General features: G+C 44.0%; 1 protein-coding gene across 4 annotated transcripts in view; it reads left to right on the top strand.

Annotated features, from left to right (window-relative positions):
• ARAP3 (ArfGAP with RhoGAP domain, ankyrin repeat and PH domain 3) overlaps nucleotides 1-26,066 on the top strand; it is a 259,199-nt gene that overhangs the window by 209,074 nt on the left and 24,059 nt on the right. For all 4 annotated transcript variants that reach the window (XM_040344956.1, XM_040344957.1, XM_040344954.1 and 1 more), the window contains exons 23-27: nucleotides 1,326-1,473; nucleotides 3,837-3,905; nucleotides 12,018-12,092; nucleotides 20,982-21,096; nucleotides 23,988-24,116. In XM_040344956.1, the coding sequence (XP_040200890.1) occupies nucleotides 1,326-1,473; nucleotides 3,837-3,905; nucleotides 12,018-12,092; nucleotides 20,982-21,096; nucleotides 23,988-24,116 (536 nt within the window). The remainder of the gene's footprint in view (nucleotides 1-1,325; nucleotides 1,474-3,836; nucleotides 3,906-12,017; nucleotides 12,093-20,981; nucleotides 21,097-23,987; nucleotides 24,117-26,066) is intronic.

The raw sequence follows: 26,066 nt of genomic DNA, 5'->3' as shown, positions 1-26,066 counted from the left end.
AGTCCTCTGCCCTTTTGTAACCCAGTCCCCTGCTGTCACCCATTCCTCTCCCCTGTTGTCACCCATTCCTCTCCCCTGCTGTCACCCATTCCTCTCCCCTGCTGTCACCCATTCCTCTCCCCTGCTGTCACCCAGTCCTCTGCTCTGCTGTCACCCAGTCCTCTGCTCTCACCCAGTCCTCTGCCCTGCTCTCACCCAGTCCTCTGCCCTGCTGTCACCCAGTCCTCTGCCCTGCTGTCACCCAGTCCTCTGCTCTGCTGTCACCCAGTCCTCTGCTCTGCTGTCACCCAGTCCTCTGCTCTGCTGTCACCCAGTCCTCCGCCCTGCTGTCACCCAGTCCTCTGCCCTGCAGACACCAAGTCCTCTGCTGTCACCCAGACCTCTGCTGTCGCACAGTCCTCTGCCCTGCTGTCACCCAGGCCTCTGCCCTGCTGTCGCCCAGTACTCTTCCCTGTTGTCACCTAGTCCTCTGCCCTGCTGTCACCCAGTCCTCTGCCCTGCAGACACCAAGTCCTCTGCTGTCACCCAGACCTCTGCTGTCGCACAGTCCTCTGCCCTGCTGTCACCCAGTACTCTTCCCTGCTGTTACCTAGTTCTCTGCCCTGCTGTCACCCAGTCTTTTGCCCGGCTCTCACCCAGTACTCTTCCCTGCTGTCACCTAGTCCTCTGCCCTGCTGTCACCCAGTCTTTTGCCTTGCTCTCACCCAGTCCTCTGCCCTGCTCTCACCCAGTCGTTTCCTGTCGCCCAGTCCTCTGATGTCACCCAGTCCTCTGCACTGCTGTCACCTAGTCCTCTGCTGTCACCCAGTCCTCTGCCCTGCTGTCACCCAGTCCTCTGCCCTGCTGTTTCCCAGTCCTCTGCCCTGCTGTTACCCAGTCCTCTGCCCTGTTGTTACCCAGTCCTCTGCCCTGCTTTAACCCAGTCCCCTGCCCTGCTTTAACCCAGTCCTCTGCTGTCGTCCCGTCTTCTGCTGTTGCCCAGTCCTCTAAAAAAAATGTAAATGTTGGCAATTATACTTGCTGTGTCCAGCAGTTCAATGAGGGGGCAACAAACATCACAGGGGAGTATAGACAGGGCCGGTGCCAGACTATTTTGCACCCTTTCTATACCGTATAGAGGTATAGAAATTATATTTTAGAGGTTTAGAAGTTTTATTTTTATGGGGGTAGAGGGGCGAAAATACCTGGTCTTGCCTAGGTTGCAAAATAGTCTAGCACCGGCCCTGATTTTTTGTATTATAGAAGGTACATTACAAATTGGTTTAATACAGTATTTTTGATAATCTCTGTGCATTGTTTTATTAATTTTGTTTGTGATATTCCAGGGTCCAGAAATGTGCAGATCTAAACCAGATGTGCACCAAGAATCTTTCACTTCTATTTGCTCCAAGTTTGTTCCAAACAGAGGGGAAAGGAGAACATGAAGTGAAGATAATGGAGGATTTGATTGACAATTATCCTAGTATTTTCTCTGTAAGTAATGTACTTAATACATTTTGTCTTCTTGGATGAGTTAGGTCCCTTTCATACTGCCAGCACCCAGGCGTTGGCAGTAAAGTGCCACTAGTTTTAGTGGCGCTTGACCAGCGTTTTTGCGGTGCTTTTTGGGCGATATCGGCCGAATAAAGGGTTGAAAAACGCTGCTTCCGCGGCACTGCCCATTTATTTAATTGGGCAGGGGCGCTTTAGGAGCAGTGTATACACCGCTCCTACAGCGCCTTAAAGAAGCTGCTTGCAGGACTTTTTTTGATGTCCTGCCAGCGCAGTGCCCCAGTATGAAAGCACTCGGGCTTTCACATTGGGATTGCAGATGAGCCTTTTTTCAGGCACTTTACAGGCACTATTTGTAGTGCTAAAGCGCCTAAAAAATGTCTTCAGTGTGAAAGGAGTCTAAATGATATTCATGTGTAACCTAGTCATCATAGAAATAAGGGAGCTACTACTGCTGTCTTTGAATGTGCAAGTTTCAAGATCGGCATCTTAATCCTTTATTACTTAGCGAGTTACTGACCTGGAACAAGCATGTGTTGTGCTTATTCCAGGTCACTGATTCACCAGGTAGTGAATGACAGCCCTGGAGCATGTATCTTCAGACACATGCAGCAATTGTATGTTAAAGTAGGTTGGCTCCCCCACACAGACTGTTCCAAGCAAGGCTGCATGCACTACGCAGACTTAAGATTAGTCCTGCCATGCCATAGCCATGCCATCAAACGCAGCCACTGTCCCATACACTGCGGTAAAGGATGCGGCTGATGCCTGGGCGGGCAGTTTCTAGCCTCTACATTGTGATACTGTGCATAGCTGGCTTTTTATCTATGGATTATGAAGCCTGCAAGGAGGTAGGTTCCACTTTATTTTCATAGAAAGCCATGCAGGTATAGTAAAGTTGACCATACAGGGTTAGAAAATTGTTTGAAAAAGACTGTAGGGTTTATAAAGATCTGTCGAACGTGCATGTGATTACACCATCTTTGTATTGATATTTGTCCCCCAATTATCAATGTATTATCGATCGATAACAACATCCTTATGTCTCAACACAAATCGAATAATTGAGCATATCAAGCGCTTTTTTACCATGTATGCCCCTTTTTACTCATGGCCTTCCTAGCTTAGCGTAGGCTGCACATTTATACCAACTTTAGTGTCTCATCTGAGGTTTGTATGGGGCAAATGTTAGAACGTAGGACGTAAAGCATAAGGTGACTGAGCGTGCGCTTGGGAACAGGGGAAAGAATGGGAATGTAGTCAGGTGTGGTAAGGCAGGGGTAGTGAAATGAGCAGAAAAACGCTCAAGTGTGAATGGGGGCAAACATTATCATAGGAGAAGTCAGCTGTGGCAGCCCCTTATTTTTCTTTCAGAGTGGGCCATATTCTCATAGAAGTTACGATGGAGTATCTCAGGATACTCCATCATATCTCCCTTTTTTGGCCCGTGTATCTATGCGACTGATTCTTAGAATCATTTTCGCATAGATACACTTAAGATCCGCCATCTGTAAGTCACTTACACTGGCGGATCTTAAATGTAATGACGCCGGCCGCCGCTAGATGGCATTTACGTGAAGGACTCATTTGCGTACGCAAATGATCCTTCTACGCCGATTCCCGAACGAGTTTGCGTCGTGTAACCGTCGCTAACGTCGTTTGCGTAAGCGGAAACTTACTCCTGCTATATGAGGAGTAAGTTTCCGCAAGTCCCACGTAGGCCATGTTACGGATCGCGTCGTGTTTTTTCGTCGGGTACGTCGTTTCCGTAAGTCGTTCTTGAATACGACTTTACGTCAATGACGCACACGTCGGCGTCATTGACGTTTTCCGCCGAGAACTGGAGCATGCGCACTGGGCTTTTTGAAGCCCGGCGCATGCGCAGTTCATTAGAATCGGGGGCGCGCTTAATTTGAATACAAGCCGCCCCCTTGGAGATCCGCCAGGCTACGCCGGGGCATTTACACTCCGCCGTCCCAACTTACGGAGCAAGTGTTTGGGGAATACAACACTTGCTCCTGTAAGTTGGGACAGCGGAGTGTAAGTGCCTTAAGCGCAGCCCGCGGATTTTTAGAGAGAATATGGGCCAGTAACTTTAAAGTATATCTAAATCCAAAGATGAAAAAATAATCTATTTCATTGGTTCACAGATTTTGGTGGCAACATTTGTTTTTATTTAGGCCAAGAACATTTTTCAGCAAGTACAGAAAAATAACTGCAATAAATGCAGTATTCATTGTCACTGCCTAAAAACAGAAAGCACAAACATAGAGAGTTACATTATTTGACCATTTTAACAAACAAAAAATAATAATTAAAAAAAACGTGTTTCATTTTTATTTAAGATTGATGAAGAGCAGGTGACACAAATGGATTTGGAAAACAGCCTGATCACCACCTGGAAGGATGTACAGGTAACACATCTTGTTGTGTATTTTTGTCATATATTCCATCTAAATCAGGGGTCTCAAACTCAAATTACCTGAGGGCCACAAGACAAGTTTTCATATGCCATGGGGGGCCGCATGCAAACTTTCAAACTTCAAAAACAACAGTACTGGTGTCAGCGAACACATTATTAACCCCCAGCACTGGTGTAAGCGGACGCATTATTACCACCAGCACTGGTGTAAGTCAGGGTTTGACAAATTTGCTTGGAATCTAGGAGCCAGCTAAAAAAGTTAGGAGCCAGAAAACGCACCCCGTCCCGACGAGCTTGCGCGCAGAAGCGAACACATACGTGAGCAGCGCCTGCATATGTAAACGGTGTTCACCCACACATGTGAGGTATCGCCGCGATTAGTAGAGTGAGAGCAATAATTCTAGCTCCTCTGTAACTTAAAACATGCAACATGTAGATTTTTTTAAACGTCGCCTATGAAGATTTTAAAGGGTAAAAAAGTTTGTCGGCATTCCACAAGCGGACACAATTTTGAAGCGTGACATGTTGGGTATGAATTTACTCGACGTAACATTATCTTTCATAATATTAAAAAAAATGGGGATAACTTTACTGTTGTCTTATTTTTTAATTAAAAAAAGTGTAATTTTTTCCTAAAAAAGTGCGCTTGTAAGACCGCTGCGCAAATACGGCGTAACAGAAAGTATTGCAATGATCGCTATTTTATTCTCTAGGGTGTTAGGATAAAAAATATATATAATGTTTGGGGGTTCTAATTAGAGGGAAGAATATGGCAGTGAAAATAGTGTAAAATGACATTAGAATTGCTGTTTAACTTGTAATGCTTAACTTGTAATACCAACGGCCATCACCAGATGGCGCCAGCTCACATCTGGTGGTAATAACTTGTAATACCAACGGCACACCACCAGATGGCACCAGCTCAAAAAAAATAAAAAAAAATTTTTTTTTTTTTTTTTTTTTTTTTTTTGCTCCCCTCACTTCCACCCTGCCTGAGGGCCATTTATAACTGGTCCGCGGGCCGCAAATGGCCCGCGGGCCGGTACTTTGAGACCACTGATCTAAATGCTTTCTCATAAAGGATTAAAATTGAACTCCATGCACCATTATTTTATTAGCTTTAGAGGGGTTAGTAGCTGTTTACCTAGGCTCAATGTTTGCTTTCTTCATATAGCAAAGGGTGCCCTGTATGTGCAGCTATACAGTACAGCCCCCCACCAACACCAGTTCTGTCTGCTGCCTCAGTAAAAAAAAAATAATAATAATAATCTTGGTCTAAATATGGGGGAACATGTGACACGTTGGAGTTGATTTACTAAAGGCAAACTGTGCACTTTGCAAGTGTAGAGCTTAGTAAATGAGGGGAAGCTCTGCTGACTTCCATCATCCAATCATGTGCACCTTGCATACTAAGCTCTGGAGCAACTGCACTTGCAAAGTGCACAATTTTGCCTTTAGTAAATCAACCCCTAAGGCTATGTTCACACCTATGCACTTTTTCTTGCGTTTGCAGAAACGCTGTACAGTCCAGTTAGCATGGTTTCCTACGGGACACGTTCACATTTATGCCCTTTTCAGACGCATCATTTGCGGAAAGGGTCAGGGACTTTTTTCCTGCAGCAGATTGTGTTTTGCATGTAATAGACTTCAAAGGACCCGCACTAAAAATGCAAGTGTTGTGTTTGTGAAGCGTCTTTACATGTGTTTTTTTCCCTTAACAGACTGAATAGCCAGTTGTTAAGGAGCAGAGGGCTACCGCATCCTTAACACCTGACGAGTCATCGGCTGTCAGCGGGGTTCCCCACTGACAGCTAAATGCAAAAGATAAGGAAAAAACAGCGTGCCCACCCCCCCCCCCCCCAATCCTTACCGAACCCTTATGCGAGCACAGTGGCGGCTGGTGCTCAAAATTTTTGGGGGGGCGCAAACAAATGAAAAAATAAAACATCAATTGCAGCCTCACTGTGCCCATTAATTGCCACCACTGTGCCCATCAAACGCAGCCACTGTGCTCATCAAACGCAGCCATCAGTTATCGCCACTGTGCCCATCAATTATCGCCACTGTGCCCATCAATTGTCACCACTGTGCCATCAAACGCAGCCACTGTGCGCAGCAATTGTCGCCACTGTGCCAGCAATTGTCGCCACTGTGCCATGCCATCAATTGTCGCCACTGTGCCATGCCATCAATTGTCGACACGGTGTCATCAATTGTCGACTCGGTGCCATCAATTGTGGACACGGTGCCATCAATTTTCGCCACTGTGCCATCAAACGCAGCCGCTGTGCCATGCAATCAAACGCAGCCACTGTGCCATGCCATCAAACGCAGCCACTGTGCCATGCCATCAAACGCAGCCACTGTGCCATGCCATCAAACGCAGCCACTGTGCCATGCCATCAAACGCAGCCACTGTGCCATGCCATCAAACGCAGCCACTGTGCCATGCCATCAAACGCAGCCACTGTGCCATGCCATCAAACGCAACCACTGTGCCCATCAATTGTCACCACTGTGCCCATCAATTGTCACCACTGTGCCCATCAATTGTCACCACTGTGCCCATCAATTGTCCCCACTGTGCACATTAATTGCCGCCAGTTTGCCCCCTCAAAACCCACCAGATTTCTTTCCCCCGTCCCCCAGCACTTACCTTGTAATCAATTTTCGCCACTGTGCCATCAATTGTCTCCACTGTGCCATGCCATCAAACGCAGCCACTGTGCCATGCCATCAAACGCAGCCACTGTGCCATGCCATCAAACGCAGCCACTGTGCCATGCCATCAAACGCAGCCACTGTGCCATGCCATCAAACGCAGCCACTGTGCCATGCCATCAAACGCAGCCACTGTGCCATGCCATCAAACGCAACCACTGTGCCCATCAATTGTCACCACTGTGCCCATCAATTGTCACCACTGTGCCCATCAATTGTCCCCACTGTGCACATTAATTGCCGCCAGTTTGCCGCCTCAAAACCCACCAGATTGCTTTCCCCCGTCCCCCAGCACTTACCTTACTGGTAAGTGAGGTCAGCCATCCTCCCTTCGCGCTCCCTCAAGAGTCACGCCCTCGATGTCGCTTCAGCCAATCAGGTTACCGGTAACCAGACCCGGTGAACCTGATTGGCTGAGACGAGTGTCAGTGTTAACCAGGGAACGCACACCCCCTGCGTCCCCTGGTTAACTATTTGGAAGCCGATTCGAGCAAACAGGCTCTGATAGGCAAAAACCAACAAATTGCTGTTATTCAGATGGCCACTGTGCTCATCAATTATCGCCACTGTGCCCATCAATTGTCACCACTGTGCCCATCAATTGTCGCCACTGTGCCATCAAACGCAGCCACTGTGCCCAGCAATTATCGCCACTGTGCCCAGCAATTATCGCCACTGTGCCAGCGATTGTCACCACTGTGCCATGCCATCAATTGTCGCCACTGTGCCATCAATTGTCGCCACTGTGCCATCAAACGCAGCCACTGTGCCATGCCATCAAACGCAGCCACTGTGCCATCAATTGTCACCACTGTGCCCATCAATTGTCGCCACTGTGCCATCAATTGTCGCCACTGTGTCATCAAACGCAGCAACTGTGTCATGCCATCAAACGCAGCCACTGTGCCATGCCTCCCAATCACATGACGGGTGTGTCCGATCACAGCCGTCACAACAGTGACATTTCTCCACGCCGAGCTCAGTGAGGGGGGGCAGAGCTGTCACTGATTCCCCCACAAACAGTACACCAAGCACCACTGTCACCCCTGTGCCCATACACATGTCAGTGCCCCCTTAAAACATCTGTCATAGTGCACAAAACATTTCTACAATAGCTTGTGGACTCCTAGTTCATTATATGCAAATTTAGCAGTCCAAAGCGGCAGGTAAACACTGAGGAGTAATAAAACAGACAGTCTCATGTAGTAGGTAATTGATTAGAAGTAAAGCTGTGTCACCTATAGTTTTATGTGAGCTTGCCATATTAACCCACATGCACTTCAAGTCTCCACGAGGCCCAACACTAATCCCCTGTTGGGACTAAGCAGACACTCCACAGTTCTAAAATATTAAGAATGAGACACTGTAACATGTATCATCCAATCTTATTATAAAGCAAGCCATCTTGTTACAAAGTATCATCAAACAGATAAAGGGCTGTCAAGCTCTGGCTGTCATCCAGACACCCATCCATCCGCTATATGTGCACTGTGGACTTTTTTACAGCTGCTTCATGGGGCATATGACATTTTTTTTTCCTGACTCTAAACACCTCTCCATGTTAGTCTCCTTGCACATATGGGGCCAGATCCTCAGAGCGAGTACGCCGGCGTATCTACTGATACGCCGGCGTACTTTCAAATTACCCGCGTCGTATCTTCAGTTTGAATCCTCAAACCAAGATACGACGGCATCTGGGTAAGATCCGACAAGCGTACGGCTTCGTACGCCTTCAGATCTTAGATGCAATACTTCGGCGTCCGCTGGGTGGAGTTCTCGTCGTTTTCCGCGTCGGGTATGCAAATTAGCTATTAACGACGATCCACGAACGTACGCGCGGCCGTCGCATTCTCTTACAACGTCTCTAGTCGGCTTTTTCCGGCGTATAGTTAAAGCTGGTATTTTGCGGCGTATAGTTAGACTTGCCATGTTAAGTATGGTCGTCGTTCCCGCGTCGAAATTTTTTTTTTTTTTTTTTTGCGTAAGTCGTCCGTGAATCGGGATGGACGTAATTCATGTCTAAGTTGAAAAAAATGACGTCGTTGCGACGTCATTTAGCGCAATGCACGGTGGGAAATTTAGAAACGGAGCATGCGCAGTTCATTGGGCGTGGGGACGCGCTTCATTTAAATGAAACACGCCCCCTAATCGCCGATTTGAATTCCGCCGCCAGAGATACACTACGCCGCCGTAACTTACAGCGCGAAATCTTTAAGGATTCAAAATAACAACAGGTAAGGTACGGCGGCGTAGCGTATCTCTGATACGCTGCGTGGGTGCATATCTCTGTGGATCTGCCCCATAGGGTTTTGACAGCGTGGCGGGAACTTTTAGACCCCATGCACGCTAACATTTTTTAACCACTTGCCCACTGGGCACTAAAAAGAGAAGTATTTTTTTTTTTTTTGGATTGATACTTACCTTGGTGGATGGAGCATCAGACCGATGCTCCAGCTGTGCACTGAGAACCGAGCCACCGAACATCGCCGTTGGCTCGGTTCTCACAGATCCCTGAGAGGAAAGAGGCTGACTGTCAGTCAGCCTCTTTCCTCTCTGCTTCTCCATGCTCATTGGAGGGGTGGGGAGAGGCTGTCTCAGCGGCTCGCTGAGACTGCCATTAATCAGGGCAGCTGGCGAATCCAGACTTGGAAGTCGCGATGATGCACTGCCCCGACTAATGACCGCTTCAGACTGCTCTCCGCTGAAAACGGGTCACAGGAGTGCAAAACGAATTACACTCCTGTGACCCAGAGAAGTAGCCCAGCCTAAAAAGCTCAGGCTGGACTTCTCCTTTAAACCCTCTCTTCCTAACCAGGCCAGTTTTCAGCTTTCAGTGCTCCCACACTTTGAATGACAATTAGTCATGCAACACTGTACTCATGAATTTGTTGTCATTTTTTTCATACAAATAGAGCTTTCTTTTGGTGGTATTTAATCACCACTGGAGTTTTTTGCGCTATAAATAAAAAAAAGACAGAACTTTTTGTAACAAAATGCATATTTGTTTGTTTCTGTTATAAAATTTTGCAAAGTAGTAATTTGTCTTCATAAATTTTGGCCAAAATGTATACTGCTACATAAATTTGGTAAAAAATAACCCAAATCAGTGTATATTATTTGGTCTGTGTGAAAGTTATAGAGTCTACAAGCTATGGTAGCAATCATTGAAAATGTATCACACTTGATGTACTGAAGGCCTATCTCATTTCTTGAGACGCTAACAAGCCAGGAAAGTACAGTATCCCCCAAATGACCCCTTTTTTAGAGAGTAGACATTCCAATGCATTTAGTAAGAGGCATGATGAGTTTTTTCATGTATTAATTTTTTGTAAAATTAAGATGTTTTTTCACAAGGTTATTAATCACACACAGCATATGCATACTTACAACTACACCCCAAAACACATTCTACTACTCCTCCTGAGTATGTTGATACCACATGTGTGAGACTTTTACTGGCCACATACAGAGGCCCAACATGCAGGGAGCACAGTCACACATTCTAGGGACATAAATTACACATATAATTTCCTGACAACCTATCACTCTTTTAAAGACCCTGGAGCACCAGGACAATGAAAATGCTCACACAATTACCCAATTTTGGAAAGAAAACACCCCAAAATATATTATATGAGGCATAATGAGTCTTTTAAATGTCATTTTTTTCCACACGTTTTTAGAAAATCTGGAAAGTAAATGAAAACACATTTTCTGCACATTTTTTTATTTTTTTTACAGTACTCACGGGCATTGATGAGTATCCACTGATAGGGTGGCACTGATGAGCACTTACTGATGGGCACTGTATTGGCACTAATGGGCACTTTAGTGGCACTGATGAGGCACTGTAGATCACTGATGGGGCACTGATGTGGCACTGTAGAGCACAGCTGTGCACTGATTGGGCACTGTAGGGCACAGATGTGCACTGTAGGACACTGATGTGGCACTGTAAAGCACAGATGGGACACTAATGGGGCACATATGTACACTGATGTGGCACTGCTGCTCACTGATGTGGGACTGCTGAGGCACAGATGTGCTCTGATGGGGCACTGTAGAGCGCTACTGTGGCACTGATGGAGTACAGATGTGCACTGATGGGGCACTGACGTGGCACAGATGTGCACTGATGGGGCACTGATGGGGCACAAATGTGCCCTGATGTGGCACTGATGGGGCACAGTTCTGCACTGATGAGGCACTGCTGGGTTACTGATGTGGCACTGATGGGGTACTGTAGAGCACTGCTGGGCACTGATGGGGCACAGATGTGCACTGATGGGGCACTACTGGGGCACAGATTTGCACTGCTGGGGCACAGATGTGGCACTGCTGTGCACTTTCAATATATAAATAAAACCTGAAGCAGCCTCACGCTTTAGCCTCTCCCTCCTCTGCTTGCACGATCAGTGTGAGGAGAGGAGAGAACGAGACATGACGGCAGTTTGTTGACAGTTCCACCCGCAATCAGGAATGTCATGTTGTGAATGGAACCTAAATTAGACAGATATTAGGGCTCACCTCCACGGTTTCACAGCATGTACGTTATTTTAAGCCAAAAGCCAGGATATTTAACACGCACGCCCTTGCATATTGTCAGTCGTTTTGCTCCAGGAAGAGCCTCCAGTGTTTGGTTGCTTCTGCCATCACATCAGTCATGGCTCCTCATTGGCGTCCACTTATCCTTCCCAAGTTCACCTACCAGTACTTTCAAGGGATAGCCAAACTATTAGCCTTTGTGGTTGTGACTCTGTAGCGTGTAGGCTACTGTCAATCAATTTTGCCCACTAGGTGTGGCTGCGGACTTCCTCAGAGCCAGCAATCCGAGCATGCAGTCCCGCAGACCAGGAAAAAGGGGCATAAGCGAGACCCCCCCCCCCTTTCCCGTACCAGACCAGGCCACTTGCTCTCAACATGTAGGGCATGTGGTCTGGTATGGTTCAGGACCCGATTTTTTCCGGTCTGCATGCTCGGAGGAAGTCCACAGCCACACCTAGTGGGCAAAAAAAACACCATCGGGATTGATGCTTGATATACTTCGGGGGGGGGCATTGTTTTATTTTTTTTAATAAAGGAATTGTCAAAAACTGGCCCTGTGTTAATATTTATTTGTGGTAACCTTTTACCTTTTTGGTAAACTGAGTAGGGGTAGGTGAGATCTGGGAGATCCCCATGTTGAGGGAATGTGGCCTGGTATGGTTTGATCAAATCAAACTCCTGTGAGGTGCCTGGAATAGAACAGTTAGCTAATTAAATCTTAAGTGATACAGAAGTTTCTCATGTTTAACTGGGGTTTATTTTTACTATAAACTAACTATTCTTGAATTAATACACTAGGAAAACATTTAATAAAAAATATATACTTTTTTCTAAACAGTTGTCACAAGCCGGAGATCTCATTATTGAGGTTTATTTGGAAAGGAAAGAACAAGACTGTTGTGTCACTTTAAAGGTCAGTGATCATTGTACCATACATAATAGGATATAGAACTGTAACATAGGAGCATGTATAAGTCCAAGGTTTTTTAGGGTGTCGCCATCCCAAATAAACAATAAAGGTTGAATGGTTTTTGTTTCCTGGAATTAATGGGCAACCCTCCTTGGACTTTCCACTGTTTGTACCTAAAACATGAGTGCATGTAACCGTCGACATTTTAACCAGAATTTCAGAGCCACTGACTTTCAGAATGATTTTGTGCTGAAACACCCTCCAAGATATTTCTTATAAAATGGGCAACTAGTTGTCTTATTGTTTAATGGTCCCTCGGGGGTAGCCAAAGAAAACCAAGCAATAATGAGCAGCTTCGTCTCTGCTCAGCTGATAAAATAGCTGATTATGGGATTAGTCTCCGTTCACACTAGTGCCACTTGTCATGTGAACTTAGACACGTGGCAAGTCGTGACTTTGAAAAGGTTCCTGCACTACTTTGTATAAATATAATATTTATGCGCTGAATACTAACTTAGATAATGCCAACCGTGCTTATAAGTGATTTAAACTCTGAGTGATACCATAATATAAACAATAATATATAAACAATATAAATGAATCAGATCCACAATAATAGTCCAATTGTGTTAGATGAACACCAGTGGTTCAATTAGGAACAGCACCCAATTCAGTGTAGTGATAGGAAGTGTGATGTGATCACAAACAAACTCCTGCTTCACAGGTAGAAGGTCTCCTCCACATAGACACCGCTCATGGAAAAACAAAGAAAGAAACAACTCATAGCGCAGATGGTAGAGCACCAGATACACACGAGACACTGATCTCTAGCAATAGCACACTCACGAAACCACCGTTCAAACAACGCATATATCCACAGTGCACCGATCCTCCATAGAGCCGCTCAGCTGATGTTTCCTCTCCTCATTCGGTTCCACGATCCGTCCCGCTCGTAACTCCTCCCCCACGCGTTACGTCAATGGTCACTTGACTTAGTCATGGGTCACTACCCGTCCGCTCTCAGCTGATGTTATTTATGGTCAGCGAGGGGCTCAGGCAGAGACGGGATTGGTAGTGAGGGAGTGATTGACATCTCACATCATCGCTGGCATAAAAGGATTAACCATGCACTGTACAAACACATAGTGCATGTTAGCAATTTTATTACACAAAAACAATTAAAACTTGTTTAAAACTTTTGCGATTAGCATTTGTTTAAATGATCTAAAAATATCCTATGGCAAAAATCTCCTGGGGATATGCAACAAAGCATAGCAGCCTCCAATGGCCACAAAGGATATGACAGCTTATAACACTCCAAGTACTAAAATATGAGACAATGTGCAAATAGAGCCAAATGCAGACTACTAATATAACTCATATACAATTAAAAATGTACCTAGTTATGTGTCATTAAAAATATCAATAAAATATCATAAAAATATTTTAAAATTATTATTCGAAAAATATACAGAGAGGAAAATATGTAAATATGTATAAAATAATTAAAAACAATTAATTATATGGACCATACCGCAAAAATTCTTCATATGCTCAATCAATAATCAGAGATGAAACAATTGAGATCAAATTCTATATTTAACCCGTTGGGCGACAATGATTTCATTTCATGTATCCATCTTGATTCAGATTGGCTTAATGTCCGTACCATATGGCTCCCTCTCCAATGTGGGTTATATTTAGCAATTGCCCAAAATTTGAGATCTTTGGGGTACTTATTATGGCACAGTGCAAAATGGCGTGACACATTATGATTAGGAAAGCCCTTTTCAATGTTTTGGACGTGTTCCCTGAGACGTTTCCATAAGGGTCTTTTTGTGCGGCCAATATACTGCAGAGAACACGAGCATTGTAGAGCATAAACTACTCCCTCCGTCCTACATGTTATTAAATCTTTTATTTGGTATTCCTTTTGTGTAACCTTGGACACGAAGCTGGAGCATTTTTGGCCATTGAAGTTGGTCTTTTTGCAGGCAAAACACCTTCTGCAAGGAAAGAATCCCTTGCCTTGGAAGAAGGTTAAAGTATTCGATTTAGTGGGGGGATCAGGTACATTTTTTGCCACCAAATCCCTCAGAGAGGGAGCACGTCTGTATATTACCCTTGGCATACTTGGAAGTATACACTGTAGCTGTTTGTCAGCCTGTAATATAGACCAATGTCTTTTGAAGATGGTTTCCAATTGTCTATGTTGGACGTTATAATTCAAAATAATTGGTATTTGATCGTCCAAGATTTTGCTTTTTATCCTATCTTCAATTAATGTCTCTCTGGGTATTTCTAACACGTTTTGGATTTGTATCTGTATGAAGCTACTATCATATCCTTTATTAGTAAATTTCTCGCCAATCAAATTGGCTTGCTCCAAGTATGTCTGTGGATCGGTACAATTCCTGCGGATTCTCACTAATTGGCCTTTCGGGGTGTTAATGAGCCATGGATCATGGTGGCAGCTATCCACCGGTATATAGCTATTCCGCTCAACCGGTTTGAAAAAGGTTTTCGTGGTAATCTTTTGAGCTTCGAGTGTAATTTCTAAATCCAGAAATTGTATTGTTTTTTCATTGATGGTATAAGTGAGTACAATGTTTTTCTGGTTTAGATTTAATTTTTTAAAGAATTGGATTAAGGATTCAGCATCTCCCTTCCATATAAGAATACAATCATCAATAATTCTTTTGTACAGTACTAATTGATCTGGCGGATTCTCATAAATAGCAGTTTCCTCCCACTCAGCCATGAAGACATTGGCAACACTTGGTGCATACTTCGCACCCATGCCAATGCCATTGAGTTGCCGGTAATACTTCTGTCTGTGCCAAAAATAATTATGTTGTAGGCCGAATGCCAAACATCTCAACACAAACCTATTTTGTTTGGACACAAGTGACCCAAATTTATTTAGTGCCCATTTTGATGCCTGAATTGCTTCTATATGATTGATGACAGTATAGAGCGAGGACACATCGGCAGTTGCTAGTAGATAGTTCTCCGATCTTTCAACTTTTACGGTATCCAAAATCTGAATCAGATGTTTCGTGTCCCTTAGGTAAGCCCTCGTTTGTGGGACCAGAGGTTGAATGAACTTATCTACATACTGTCCTAGTCTTGCGTTTATGGACTGAATTCCATTAATAATGGGTCTACCTGGGGGTCTGAGTGGGTCCTTATGGATCTTCGGAATTGTATATATAATAGGCACCCTACAATTATCAGGGACTAAGTACTTATACTCTCTTTTGTAGAGTACTCCTTTATCTCTTCCTCTTTGTACCAGATCAATTAGTTCTTCCTTGTATTCATTCGTGGGGTTTCCTCTGAGCTTAATGTAAGTGTTCGAGTCTTGTAGTTGATTTTCCAATTCTTCATAATAATATTCTTTAGAAAGTACCACTATAGCTCCTCCTTTGTCCGCAGGTCTAATGATAACCTGTTTGTTTTCCTCTAATTCCTTTATTCCTTTATGTATACTTTTGGAATCAGGAACTTTTTTTATTTTCAGTTTCTCCAGGTCTCTAAGTACCAATTTATTGAAAACTTCAACGTGTTCATTATTGTGAACCTGAGGATTAAATAGTGATTTATTCCTCAGTTGGCTATGTTGAACTCTCCCCAGAAGGGTTTGATCCTGTGCTTCTTTAATGGGTTGGTTCATCATATATTTTTTGATATTTAGCTTCCTGGTGTACTTTTGTATGTCCACATAGACATCGAATTTGCTTAGATTGCGTTTTGGCGCAAACTTAAGCCCTTTATCCAAAGTTAAAAGTTCCGTACGTGTTAGTTCAGTCCCACTAATGTTATAAATACCCTCCCCTACTGGACCTTTCTTCTTTTGGACCTTGTGTCCGCCTCTGCATCCTCTCTTTCGTTGGGGCTTCGCATATGTGTCATTTGATCGTACCGTGGAGGAGTTCTCTCGCTCCGACGATACTCTAAAAAAGAACGTGAATCATTCTCCTCTCTGTAATTGCCCAGTGGTTCATATTTGTTGTGCGTAGGTATGGGACTTCTTCTGTTATCATACTGATAATAGTCCCTGGGAGTTGAGCTCCCATGATCATATTGTTGGGGTGGTGGTCTAGATTGCTGTTGAGGATATGGTTATCAACAGGATCACCAGTACTATACCCATGAGTGCAGGGATCCTAGGGATAATTATCCTCAACAGCAATCTAGAAAAAAGTTCCTGATTCCAAAAGTATACATAAAGGAATTAGAGGAAAACAAACAGGTTATCATTAGACCTGCGGACAAAGGAGGAGCTATAGTGGTACTTTCTAAAGAATATTATTATGAAGAATTGGAAAATCAACTACAAGACTCGAACACTTACATTAAGCTCAGAGGAAACCCCACGAATGAATACAAGGAAGAACTAATTGATCTGGTACAAAGAGGAAGAGATAAAGGAGTACTCTACAAAAGAGAATATAAGTACTTAGTCCCTGATAATTGTAGGGTGCCTATTATGTATACAATTATATATACAATTCCGAAGATCCATAAGGACCCACTCAGACCCCCAGGTAGACCCATTATTAATGGAATTCAGTCCATAAACGCAAGACTAAGACAGTATGTAGATAAGTTCATTCAACCTCTGGTCCCACAAACGAGGGCTTACCTAAGGGACACGAAACATCTGATTCAGATTTTGGATACCGTAAAAGTTGAAAGATCGGAGAACTATCTACTAGCAACTGCCGATGTGTCCTCGCTCTATACTGTCATCAATCATATAGAAGCAATTCAGGCATCAAAATGGGCACTAAATAAATTTGGGTCACTTGTGTCCAAACAAAATAGGTTTGTGTTGAGATGTTTGGCATTCGGCCTACAACATAATTATTTTTGGCACAGACAGAAGTATTACCGGCAACTCAATGGCATTGGCATGGGTGCGAAGTATGCACCAAGTGTTGCCAATGTCTTCATGGCTGAGTGGGAGGAAACTGCTATTTATGAGAATCCGCCAGATCAATTAGTACTGTACAAAAGTTTAATTGATGATTGTATTCTTATATGGAAGGGAGATGCTGAATCCTTAATCCAATTCTTTGAAAAATTAAATCTAAACCAGAAAAACATTGTACTCACTTATACCATCAATGAAAAAACGATACAATTTCTGGATTTAGAAATTACACTCGAAGCTCAAAAGATTACCACGAAAACCTTTTTCAAACCGGTTGAGCGGAATAGCTATATACCGGTGGATAGCTGCCACCATGATCCATGGCTCATTAACATCCCGAAAGGCCAATTAGTGAGAATCCGCAGGAATTGTACCGATCCACAGACATACTTGGAGCAAGCCAATTTGATTGGCGAGAAATTTACTAATAAAGGATATGATAGTAGCTTCATACAGATACAAATCCAAAACGTGTTAGAAATACCCAGAGAGACATTAATTGAAGATAGGATAAAAAGCAAAATCTTGGACAATCAAATACCAATTACTTTGAATTATAATGTCCAACATAGACAATTGGAAACCATCTTCAAAAGACATTGGTCTATATTACAGGCTGACAAACAGCTACAGTGTATACTTCCAAGTATGCCAAGGGTAATATACAGACGTGCTCCCTCTCTGAGGGATTTGGTGGCAAAAAATGTACCTGATCCCCCCACTAAATCGAATACTTTAACCTTCTTCCAAGGCAAGGGATTCTTTCCTTGCAAAAGGTGTTTTGCCTGCAAAAAGACCAACTTCAATGGCCAAAAATGCTCCAGCTTCGTGTCCAATGTTACACAAAAGGAATACCAAATAAAAGATTTAATAACATGTAGGACGGAGGGAGTAGTTTATGCTCTACAATGCTCGTGTTCTCTGCAGTATATTGGCCGCACAAAAAGACCCTTATGGAAACGTCTCAGGGAACACGTCCAAAACATTGAAAAGGGCTTTCCTAATCATAATGTGTCACGCCATTTTGCTCTGTGCCATAATAAGAACCCCAAAGATCTCAAATTTTGGGCAATTGCTAAATATAACCCACATTGGAGAGGGAGCCATATGGTACGGACATTAAGCCAATCTGAATCAAGATGGATACATGAAATGAAATCATTGTCGCCCAACGTATAGAATTTGATCTCAATTGTTTCATCTCTGATTATTGATTGAGCATATGAAGAATTTTTGCGGTATGGTCCATATAATTAATTGTTTTTAATTATTTTATACATATTTACATATTTTCCTCTCTGTATATTTTTCGAATAATAATTTTAAAATATTTTTATGATATTTTATTGATATTTTTAATGACACATAACTAGGTACATTTTTAATTGTATATGAGTTATATTAGTAGTCTGCATTTGGCTCTATTTGCACATTGTCTCATATTTTAGTACTTGGAGTGTTATAAGCTGTCATATCCTTTGTGGCCACTGGAGGCTGCTATGCTTTGTTGCATATCCCCAGGAGATTTTTGCCATAGGATATTTTTAGATCGTTTAAACAAATGCTAATCGCAAAAGTTTTAAACAAGTTTTAATTGTTTTTGTGTAATAAAATTGCTAACATGCACTATGTGTTTGTACAGTGCATGGTTAATCCTTTTATGCCAGCGATGATGTGAGATGTCAATCACTCCCTCACTACCAATCCCGTCTCTGCCTTAGCCCCTCACTGACCATAAATAACATCAGCTGAGAGCGGACGGGTAGTGACCCATGACTAAGTCAAGTGACCATTGACGTAACGCGTGGGGGAGGAGTTACGAGCGGGACGGATCGTGGATCCGAATGAGGAGAGGAAACATCAGCTGAGCGGCTCTATGGAGGATCGGTGCACTGTGGATATATGCGTTGTTTGAACGGTGGTTTCGTGAGTGTGCTATTGCTAGAGATCAGTGTCTCTTGTGTATCTGGTGCTCTACCATCTGCGCTATGAGTTGTTTCTTTCTTTGTTTTTCCATTAGCGGTGTCTATGTGGAGGAGACCTTCTACCTGTGAAGCAGGAGTTTGTTTGTGATCACATCACACTTCCTATCACTACACTGAATTGGGTGCTGTTCCTAATTGAACCACTGGTGTACATCTAACACAATTGGACTATTATTGTGGATCTGATTCATTTATATTGTTTATATATTATTGTTTATATTATGGTATCACTCAGAGTTTAAATCACTTATAAGCACGGTTGGCATTATCTAAGTTAGTATTCAGCGCATAAATATTATATTTATACATTTTACTCTGTTTGACCTACAACACAATTTTTTGCTGCGTTTACTATTTGGGGATTTTTTTAATGGTATAATTTTGATTATTTAATTTAGCGCGGTCGTATCACACATTTTTTTTCATATCCTGCACTACTTTGACGTGACTTTCTTGCAACTTGAGTGCCAAAGAGTGGAAAGTTGCATCGCACTTATCACATGTGTTATTTTATGCCCTAATGTGCATTTTGTATTAGCAGCCCATTGATTTGAATGGCTATCCTAACACACTAAAACACACCAATAAAGGTACATGTACTTTTTTTTGCAATGTAGCGCACAGTAATGCATTGTAGTGTGCTACTCTGCATTGTGGTGCAGTACAACGCACATGTGTTGGTGAGGTACATTGGGGTGCAATTAAGAATGCATGGCATCATGCTTTACCAAAGTGTAATCTCCAAATACAGAAAGCTGCTTCATAGTAACAGCTGTGGAAATGTGGAATAGACTCCCTCAAGAGCTGGCTCTGGCCAACTCAGTATATTGCTTTGAGAAATGCCTGGATTCTTTCCTAGATACACATAATTTAACTGGATACTAACATTTATGCCTCGTACACACGAACAGTTTTCCCGTCGGGAAAACTGCCATGACAGCTTTTGGCTGGGAAAACTGCCCGTGTGTATGCTCCATGGCAGTTTTCCCGACAGGAAAACCGCCGGGAATCCCAGCGGGAAAAATAAGAACATTTTCTTTTTTCCTGCTGGGGTTCCCACCGTTTTTTTCTATGGGAAAAGCCTGTGGTGGAGCATACACACGACCGGATTTCCTGACCAAAGCTCTCATGGCAGTATTCCTGCCAGGAAAACCGACCGTGTGTAGGGGGAAAAAGCTAACGAGCAGGTTCTCGGTTTTCCCCTTGTTTTTCCCGGCAGACTTTTTACCGCCGGGAAAACCGATCGGGTGTACGGGGCATTGTAGGTAAAGTTGATCCAGGGAATATCCAATTGCCTCTTGGGGGATCAGAAAGCATTTGTTCCCCTTCTGGAGCAAATTGGACCATTTATTTGGGGTTTTGCCTTCCTCTGAATCAAATGTGGGTATGGGGTTGTGTCTATAGGACTGTACATTTGTTCCCCCTTTCTATTGGTTGAACTGGATGCACTTTGTTCAACCAGACTAACTATGTAACAGTGTGTAACCACCTTGAAGTGGTTGTAAAGGCTAAATGTTTTTTAGTGTAATGCATTGCATAATGCAGGTACTTACCTGAGCCCAATCTGGACACAGCATTGAGCAAGGGAGCAGCAGCCAGCTCTCTCTCCCTCCTCACTGGACTTAGTGAGAGCAGCAGGAGCCATTGACTCATGCTGCTGTCAATCAAATCCAATGAAAAGGGAGCAGGGGGTGGGACCAAGCTGAGCCATACTTGCCGCAGCTTGCTCTGGGGGAGGAGCTAGGAACACCAAAGGCGAACCCCAGAGGAGGAGGATCGGGGCTTCTCTGTGCAGTGGTTTTGTGTGTATAACATGTTTGTTATTAAAAAGATATATATACTTTAGAATCACCTTAAGGGACACCCATGCCAAACAACCACTGCTAAAGACCGTAAAATAACAAATTGAGTATGTAACTTCTAATATAAACATTTAAAAGGTTCAAAATTAACGTAAGTCTCTTCTAGGTCTCTCCTGTGATGACTGCAGAAGAACTAACCAATCAGGTTTTAGATATGAGGAATATTCCAGCCAGCACAGACATCTGGTTGACCTTTGAAGTTTTCGAAAATGGTGAACTGGGTAAGCAAAGGTGGTGAAGAATTTATAGGTATTGTTTAAGAACCGCTGATAATAAAACGTGGTCAAGATTGTTACTGAACAGGTTATGCATAGTCCTTTCTGTCCTTGATGGCTTGAGCTCACAGAAGTTGATGCTGGGCATCATTCAACCTGAAAAGCTAGAGACAGAGAAAAAGTACTGCTAGGGATAGCTCTTGTTTGAAGGCAAGTATTGCAGCTAGCTGTGTTAGTTTTATTCTCACTGAGAACCTACCTTTTAAAAACCACTTCAATACAGGGCATTTTCACCTCCTTCCTGCCCAAGCCAATTTTCAGTTTTCAGCGATGTAACATTTTGAATGACAATTGCGCGGTCATTTTTCCCCCACAAATAGAGCTTTCTTTTGGTGGAATTTGATCACCTCTGCGGTTTTTATTTTTTGCGCTATAAACAAAAAAAAACGACAATTTTGAAAAAAACACAATGGCCCGGATTCACAGACATCGGCGCATAGTTATGCCGGCGTAGTGTATCGAATATACGATACGCCGACTTAGCGCAGAGCAGTGAGCACAGTATTCACGAAGCACTTGCTCCCAAATCTACGCTGGGTTCCCTCGGCGTAACTCGCCGTAAGTGGCAGTGGGCGTGAGCCATGATAATGAGGCGTGACCCCATGTAAATGATGGACTGAGCGTCATAAAGATACGATTAACGTACGGCGAATGCACCGTCCCGTGGACGCATCCCAGTGCACATGCTCAGAATCACGTCGGAACGTACGCCTAAGATACGTCGAATCACTGCCTACGTCTTGAACGTAACCTACGCCCATCCTTATTCACGTACTACTACGTAAACGACGTAAAATACGACGGCTGTTCCCTGGTCCATACCTTGATGCGCCTCATAGATGGCGAATAACTTTACGTCGGGCGTACTACCTACGTAAACCGCGTATATATTAATGCGCCGGGCGCAAGTACGTTTGTGAAACGGCGTATCTCACTCATTTGCATATTCAAATCTTAAATCAATGGGAGTGCCCCTTGCGGCCAGTGTAAATATGCGCCCACGATACGACGGCGTAGGAAACTTACGTCGGTTGTAGGAAGCCTATTTTCAGGCGTATCTAGTTCTGTGAGCACAGCGCACAGATACGACGGCACACATTTACACTTACGTGGCGTATCTCAAGATACGTCGACGTAAGTGCTACGTGAATCCAGGCCAATATTTTTTACTTTTTGCTATAATAAATATCCCAATTTTATTTTATTTTTTTATATTTTTTCCCTCAGTTTAGGCCGATATGTATTCTTCTATGTATTTTTTGGTAAAAAAAAGTTGTAGTAAGCGTATATAGATTGGTTTGCGCAAAAGTTATAGCGTCTACAAAATAGGTGATAGATTTATGGCATTTTCATTATTATTTTTTTACTAATAATGGCGTTGATTTATCGGGACTGTGATATTGCAGCGGACATATCGAACACTTTTGACACTATTTTGGGACCATTGTCATTAATACAGCGATCAGTACTTTAAAAATGCACTGATTACTGTATAAATGTCACTGGCAGGGAAGGGGTTAACACTAGGGGGCGATCAAAAGGGTTAAATGTGTTACCTAGGGAGTGATTCTAACTGTGGGGGCAGGGGACTGGCTGGGGGAGAAGACCGATCGGTGTCTCTATATACAAGGAACACATCATTGGTCCCTCTCCCCTGACAGGATGTGGATCTGTGTATTTACACACACAGATCCACATCCCTGCTCTGTGACCGGCAATCACGGGTGCCTGGCGGACATCATGGTCTCCAGGTATGCGCATCGGCTCCCGAGTGACGTGGCGGGCATGTGAGCCCCCTAGCGGCCGGGAAGCCGAGGACGTCATATGACGGCCGCCCGGGATGGCAGAGCCACCTTGTGGCCATCATATTATTATGGCTGGGATGAGAAGCAGTTAAAAGTTTACTAGGGCTTTACGTGTTATGGTTGGATGTATTAGGTATTTGTAGGGTTGTTTTAGGGGTGTGAGGTGTTTAGGGGGGATTCGGTGTTCAGGGCTCATTTTAAGGGATGACTAAGTCCCCTTTCACATCGGCGCAATTTGACCTGTGATTTGACAGGTCAAAATGCATGTCAAGCCGGAACCTATTGCCAGCAATAGAAGCGTCCCAATCCGTACGACTTTACGGCACCGCACCGATTTCCAAAAGTAGTTCCTGTACTACTTTTGGCGACTTCGGGGACGATTTCAATAGACATCTATGCATGAACCCGCACAGATGTCTTTCAAGTCTTCCCCAAAGTCGGACTGAAATGCGGCTTGGAAATCATGTCATCATTCAGATGTCAAAGCTGTGTTCAGTGTGAACAAGGGCTAAATGTCAAGTGTAAGGCCCCGTACACACGACAGAGGAACTCGACGTGCTTGGCACGTCGAGTTCCTCGTCGAGTTTTGGGATGAAGCCGCCGAGGAGCTCGGCGGGCCGCCTTCTCCCATAGAACAACGAGAAAATAGAGAACATGTTCTCTATTTTCTCGTCGAGTTCCTCGGCGGCTCCATCGAGCCAAAACTGTACAGACGACAGAGTTTCTCGGCAGAATCCGGGTTTTGACCGAGTTTCTCGGTGAATTCTGCCGAGAAACTCTGTCGTGTGTACGAGGCCTCAGAGTTTAGACAGGATTAATGACGTGTCTTCTTGTCAGCGTGATGTTGTGTAGGCCTGGCAATTGCCTGCAGAAGCACCTGTGAAGGAACACATCTTTTGCCCATCTAAAATCCCTTTGAACGTGGTCATTGTAAAGCCACGCCTTCTTTTCATCTTATGTAAATTGCAATGATAACCTTGAAATGAGCAATTAATCTTTTCTGATATTTATTATATTCCTATTTTTCCACAGAGAGACCATTACATCCCAAGGAGAGAGTCCTGGAGCAAGCCCTACAGTGGTGCAAGCTGGCGGAGCCTAGCTCTGCTTACCTACTTGTAAAGAAGATAACATTTGCTGAAGGAATCTCTCTGTTCACAGGTGGATCATAGTCAAAGCTCTAAAAACAAATTTGTCACTGTTCTTTGTTAAAACTGTAATCCTGCTCACGTTCTTTTCCATTGGCCACTCCAGACTTTGTGCATTGACGTGTTTGTCACATGCACAGGGCTCATACATGGGTACATCAGGTTCCTATTTCTTTGAGACCCTATTCTATAGCAAATTAACATCAAGATGATGGGAAAGTTCTCAGATAAAGCCCCTACACTGCTCTTTGTAACCATGGCCCATAGGTAATAAAGGCTTGTAGATGTGTAGAATATTATAATTCAATTAGATATTCATATTGAAGAGAACTGCCTGCTGCCATGGTTACAGGGATGCTACTTAGCTATCACAGTGAATAAACAAAATTTCATCTTGAGTATGATTTTTTTGGTGAGAAGCACCATTATGTTTTCATATTTATCAGTCCAAACTACACTTTAAGTGGTTGTAGACCTCAGACATAAAATATGAACAAAGTATATCCCTCTATAGCAGGGTCTACAAACTTTTCAAACAAATGGCCAGTTTATTGTCCTTCAGACTTTTGGAGGCCGGATTGTGGCCAGTGGGGGCAGAAAATGTCCCGGGCCCAGCATCAGTGAGAAAAAATATCGCCTCAGGGTTGGTGGTCAGTAGGAGGAGGAGTAGTTCCCCTATCAGTAGGAGGAATAGTATTCCATCATTGGTATCAGTAGAAGAAATAGTGCCCCCTTGTTGGTGTCAGTGGGAGGAACAGTGTCTCATATCAGTGGGAGGAATAGTGCCCCTAGGGCTGGATAAAGGCTAGCAAAGGGCCACATCTGGCCCTTGGGCCAGAGTTTGGAGACCCCTGCTCTATAGTGTGTCTTAATTGGTTGTATAGCGGTTTTTGTAACTTTTACCTACAGGTTTATATTACCTACCTGTACGGTTTAGGAGATATTCCCCCCGCAATGCGCCGCTGGGATCCTCGGCTAGAGGGCCGGCAGCCGCCGGACCTTGCCGGTTTGAAGTCTCCCGCATGCGCAGGAGTGATGACATCGCCTCTCCAGCCAATCACATCGCTGGAGCGGCGATACCCGGAAGACACGCCGAGTCAAGATGACATCTCGCTCGGCGTGGACCAGGTAAGTTCTCTTCACCTCGTTCCGAGGTAAGTATTTCATAATAAGCTAGTCTGCAGTGCATACTAGCTCATTATGGCTTTTGCCTTTCAGGTGAAAAAAAAATTAATCGCGGGTATACAACCGCTTTAAGAGCACTGATGCCGTGTACACACCAGCAAACATGTACGATGAAACCGGTCCGCCGGACCGTTTTCACCGTACATGTCTGCCCGGGGCTTTCTGTACGATGGCTGTACTAACCATCGTACAGAAAGCTGCGCGTAAACAATACTCGGGGCGTGTCCGTGGGCGGGCCTGCCAGTTAAATGCTTCCACGCATGCGTCAAAGTCATTCGACGCATGCGAGGGATGGCGGGCACTTGGACATGTACGGTAGGTCTGTACAGACGACCGAACATGTCCGAGCGGGCAGGATTCCAGCGGACTGTTTTAAAACAAGTCCAGGAATATTTGTCCGCTGGGAAAAGGCCCGGTTTGCTGGAATCCTGCACGCTCGGGCCTACACACGACCGAACATGTCTGCTGAAACTGGCCTGCAGACCAGTTTCAGCAGACATGTTTGGTCGTCTGTACGGGCCTTAGTGTCACTTTTGTATCACCATAAGTCACTTCTGACAAGTTTTCCTGACACCAAGGGAAAAGGTGACAGGGGAGGAATCTACAGCTGATTAACAGCCTCAGCTCTGTTCCTGTGTGCTGTGTGAAGAAGGTGTGTCACTTTCCTCCAATCAGCTCCCAGAGCTCTCCACACTAAGCTCTGCAGAGTGTAACTCCAGATCCCTGTGCCCTTTTTTTCTGAACTCTCACACAAGCTTCATAATTCAGCCCTTTGAAC

This window comes from Rana temporaria, chromosome 3 (assembly GCF_905171775.1).
Source record: "Rana temporaria chromosome 3, aRanTem1.1, whole genome shotgun sequence".
NCBI lineage: Eukaryota > Metazoa > Chordata > Amphibia > Anura > Ranidae > Rana > Rana temporaria.
This window is presented reverse-complemented; position numbering and strand designations above follow the sequence as displayed.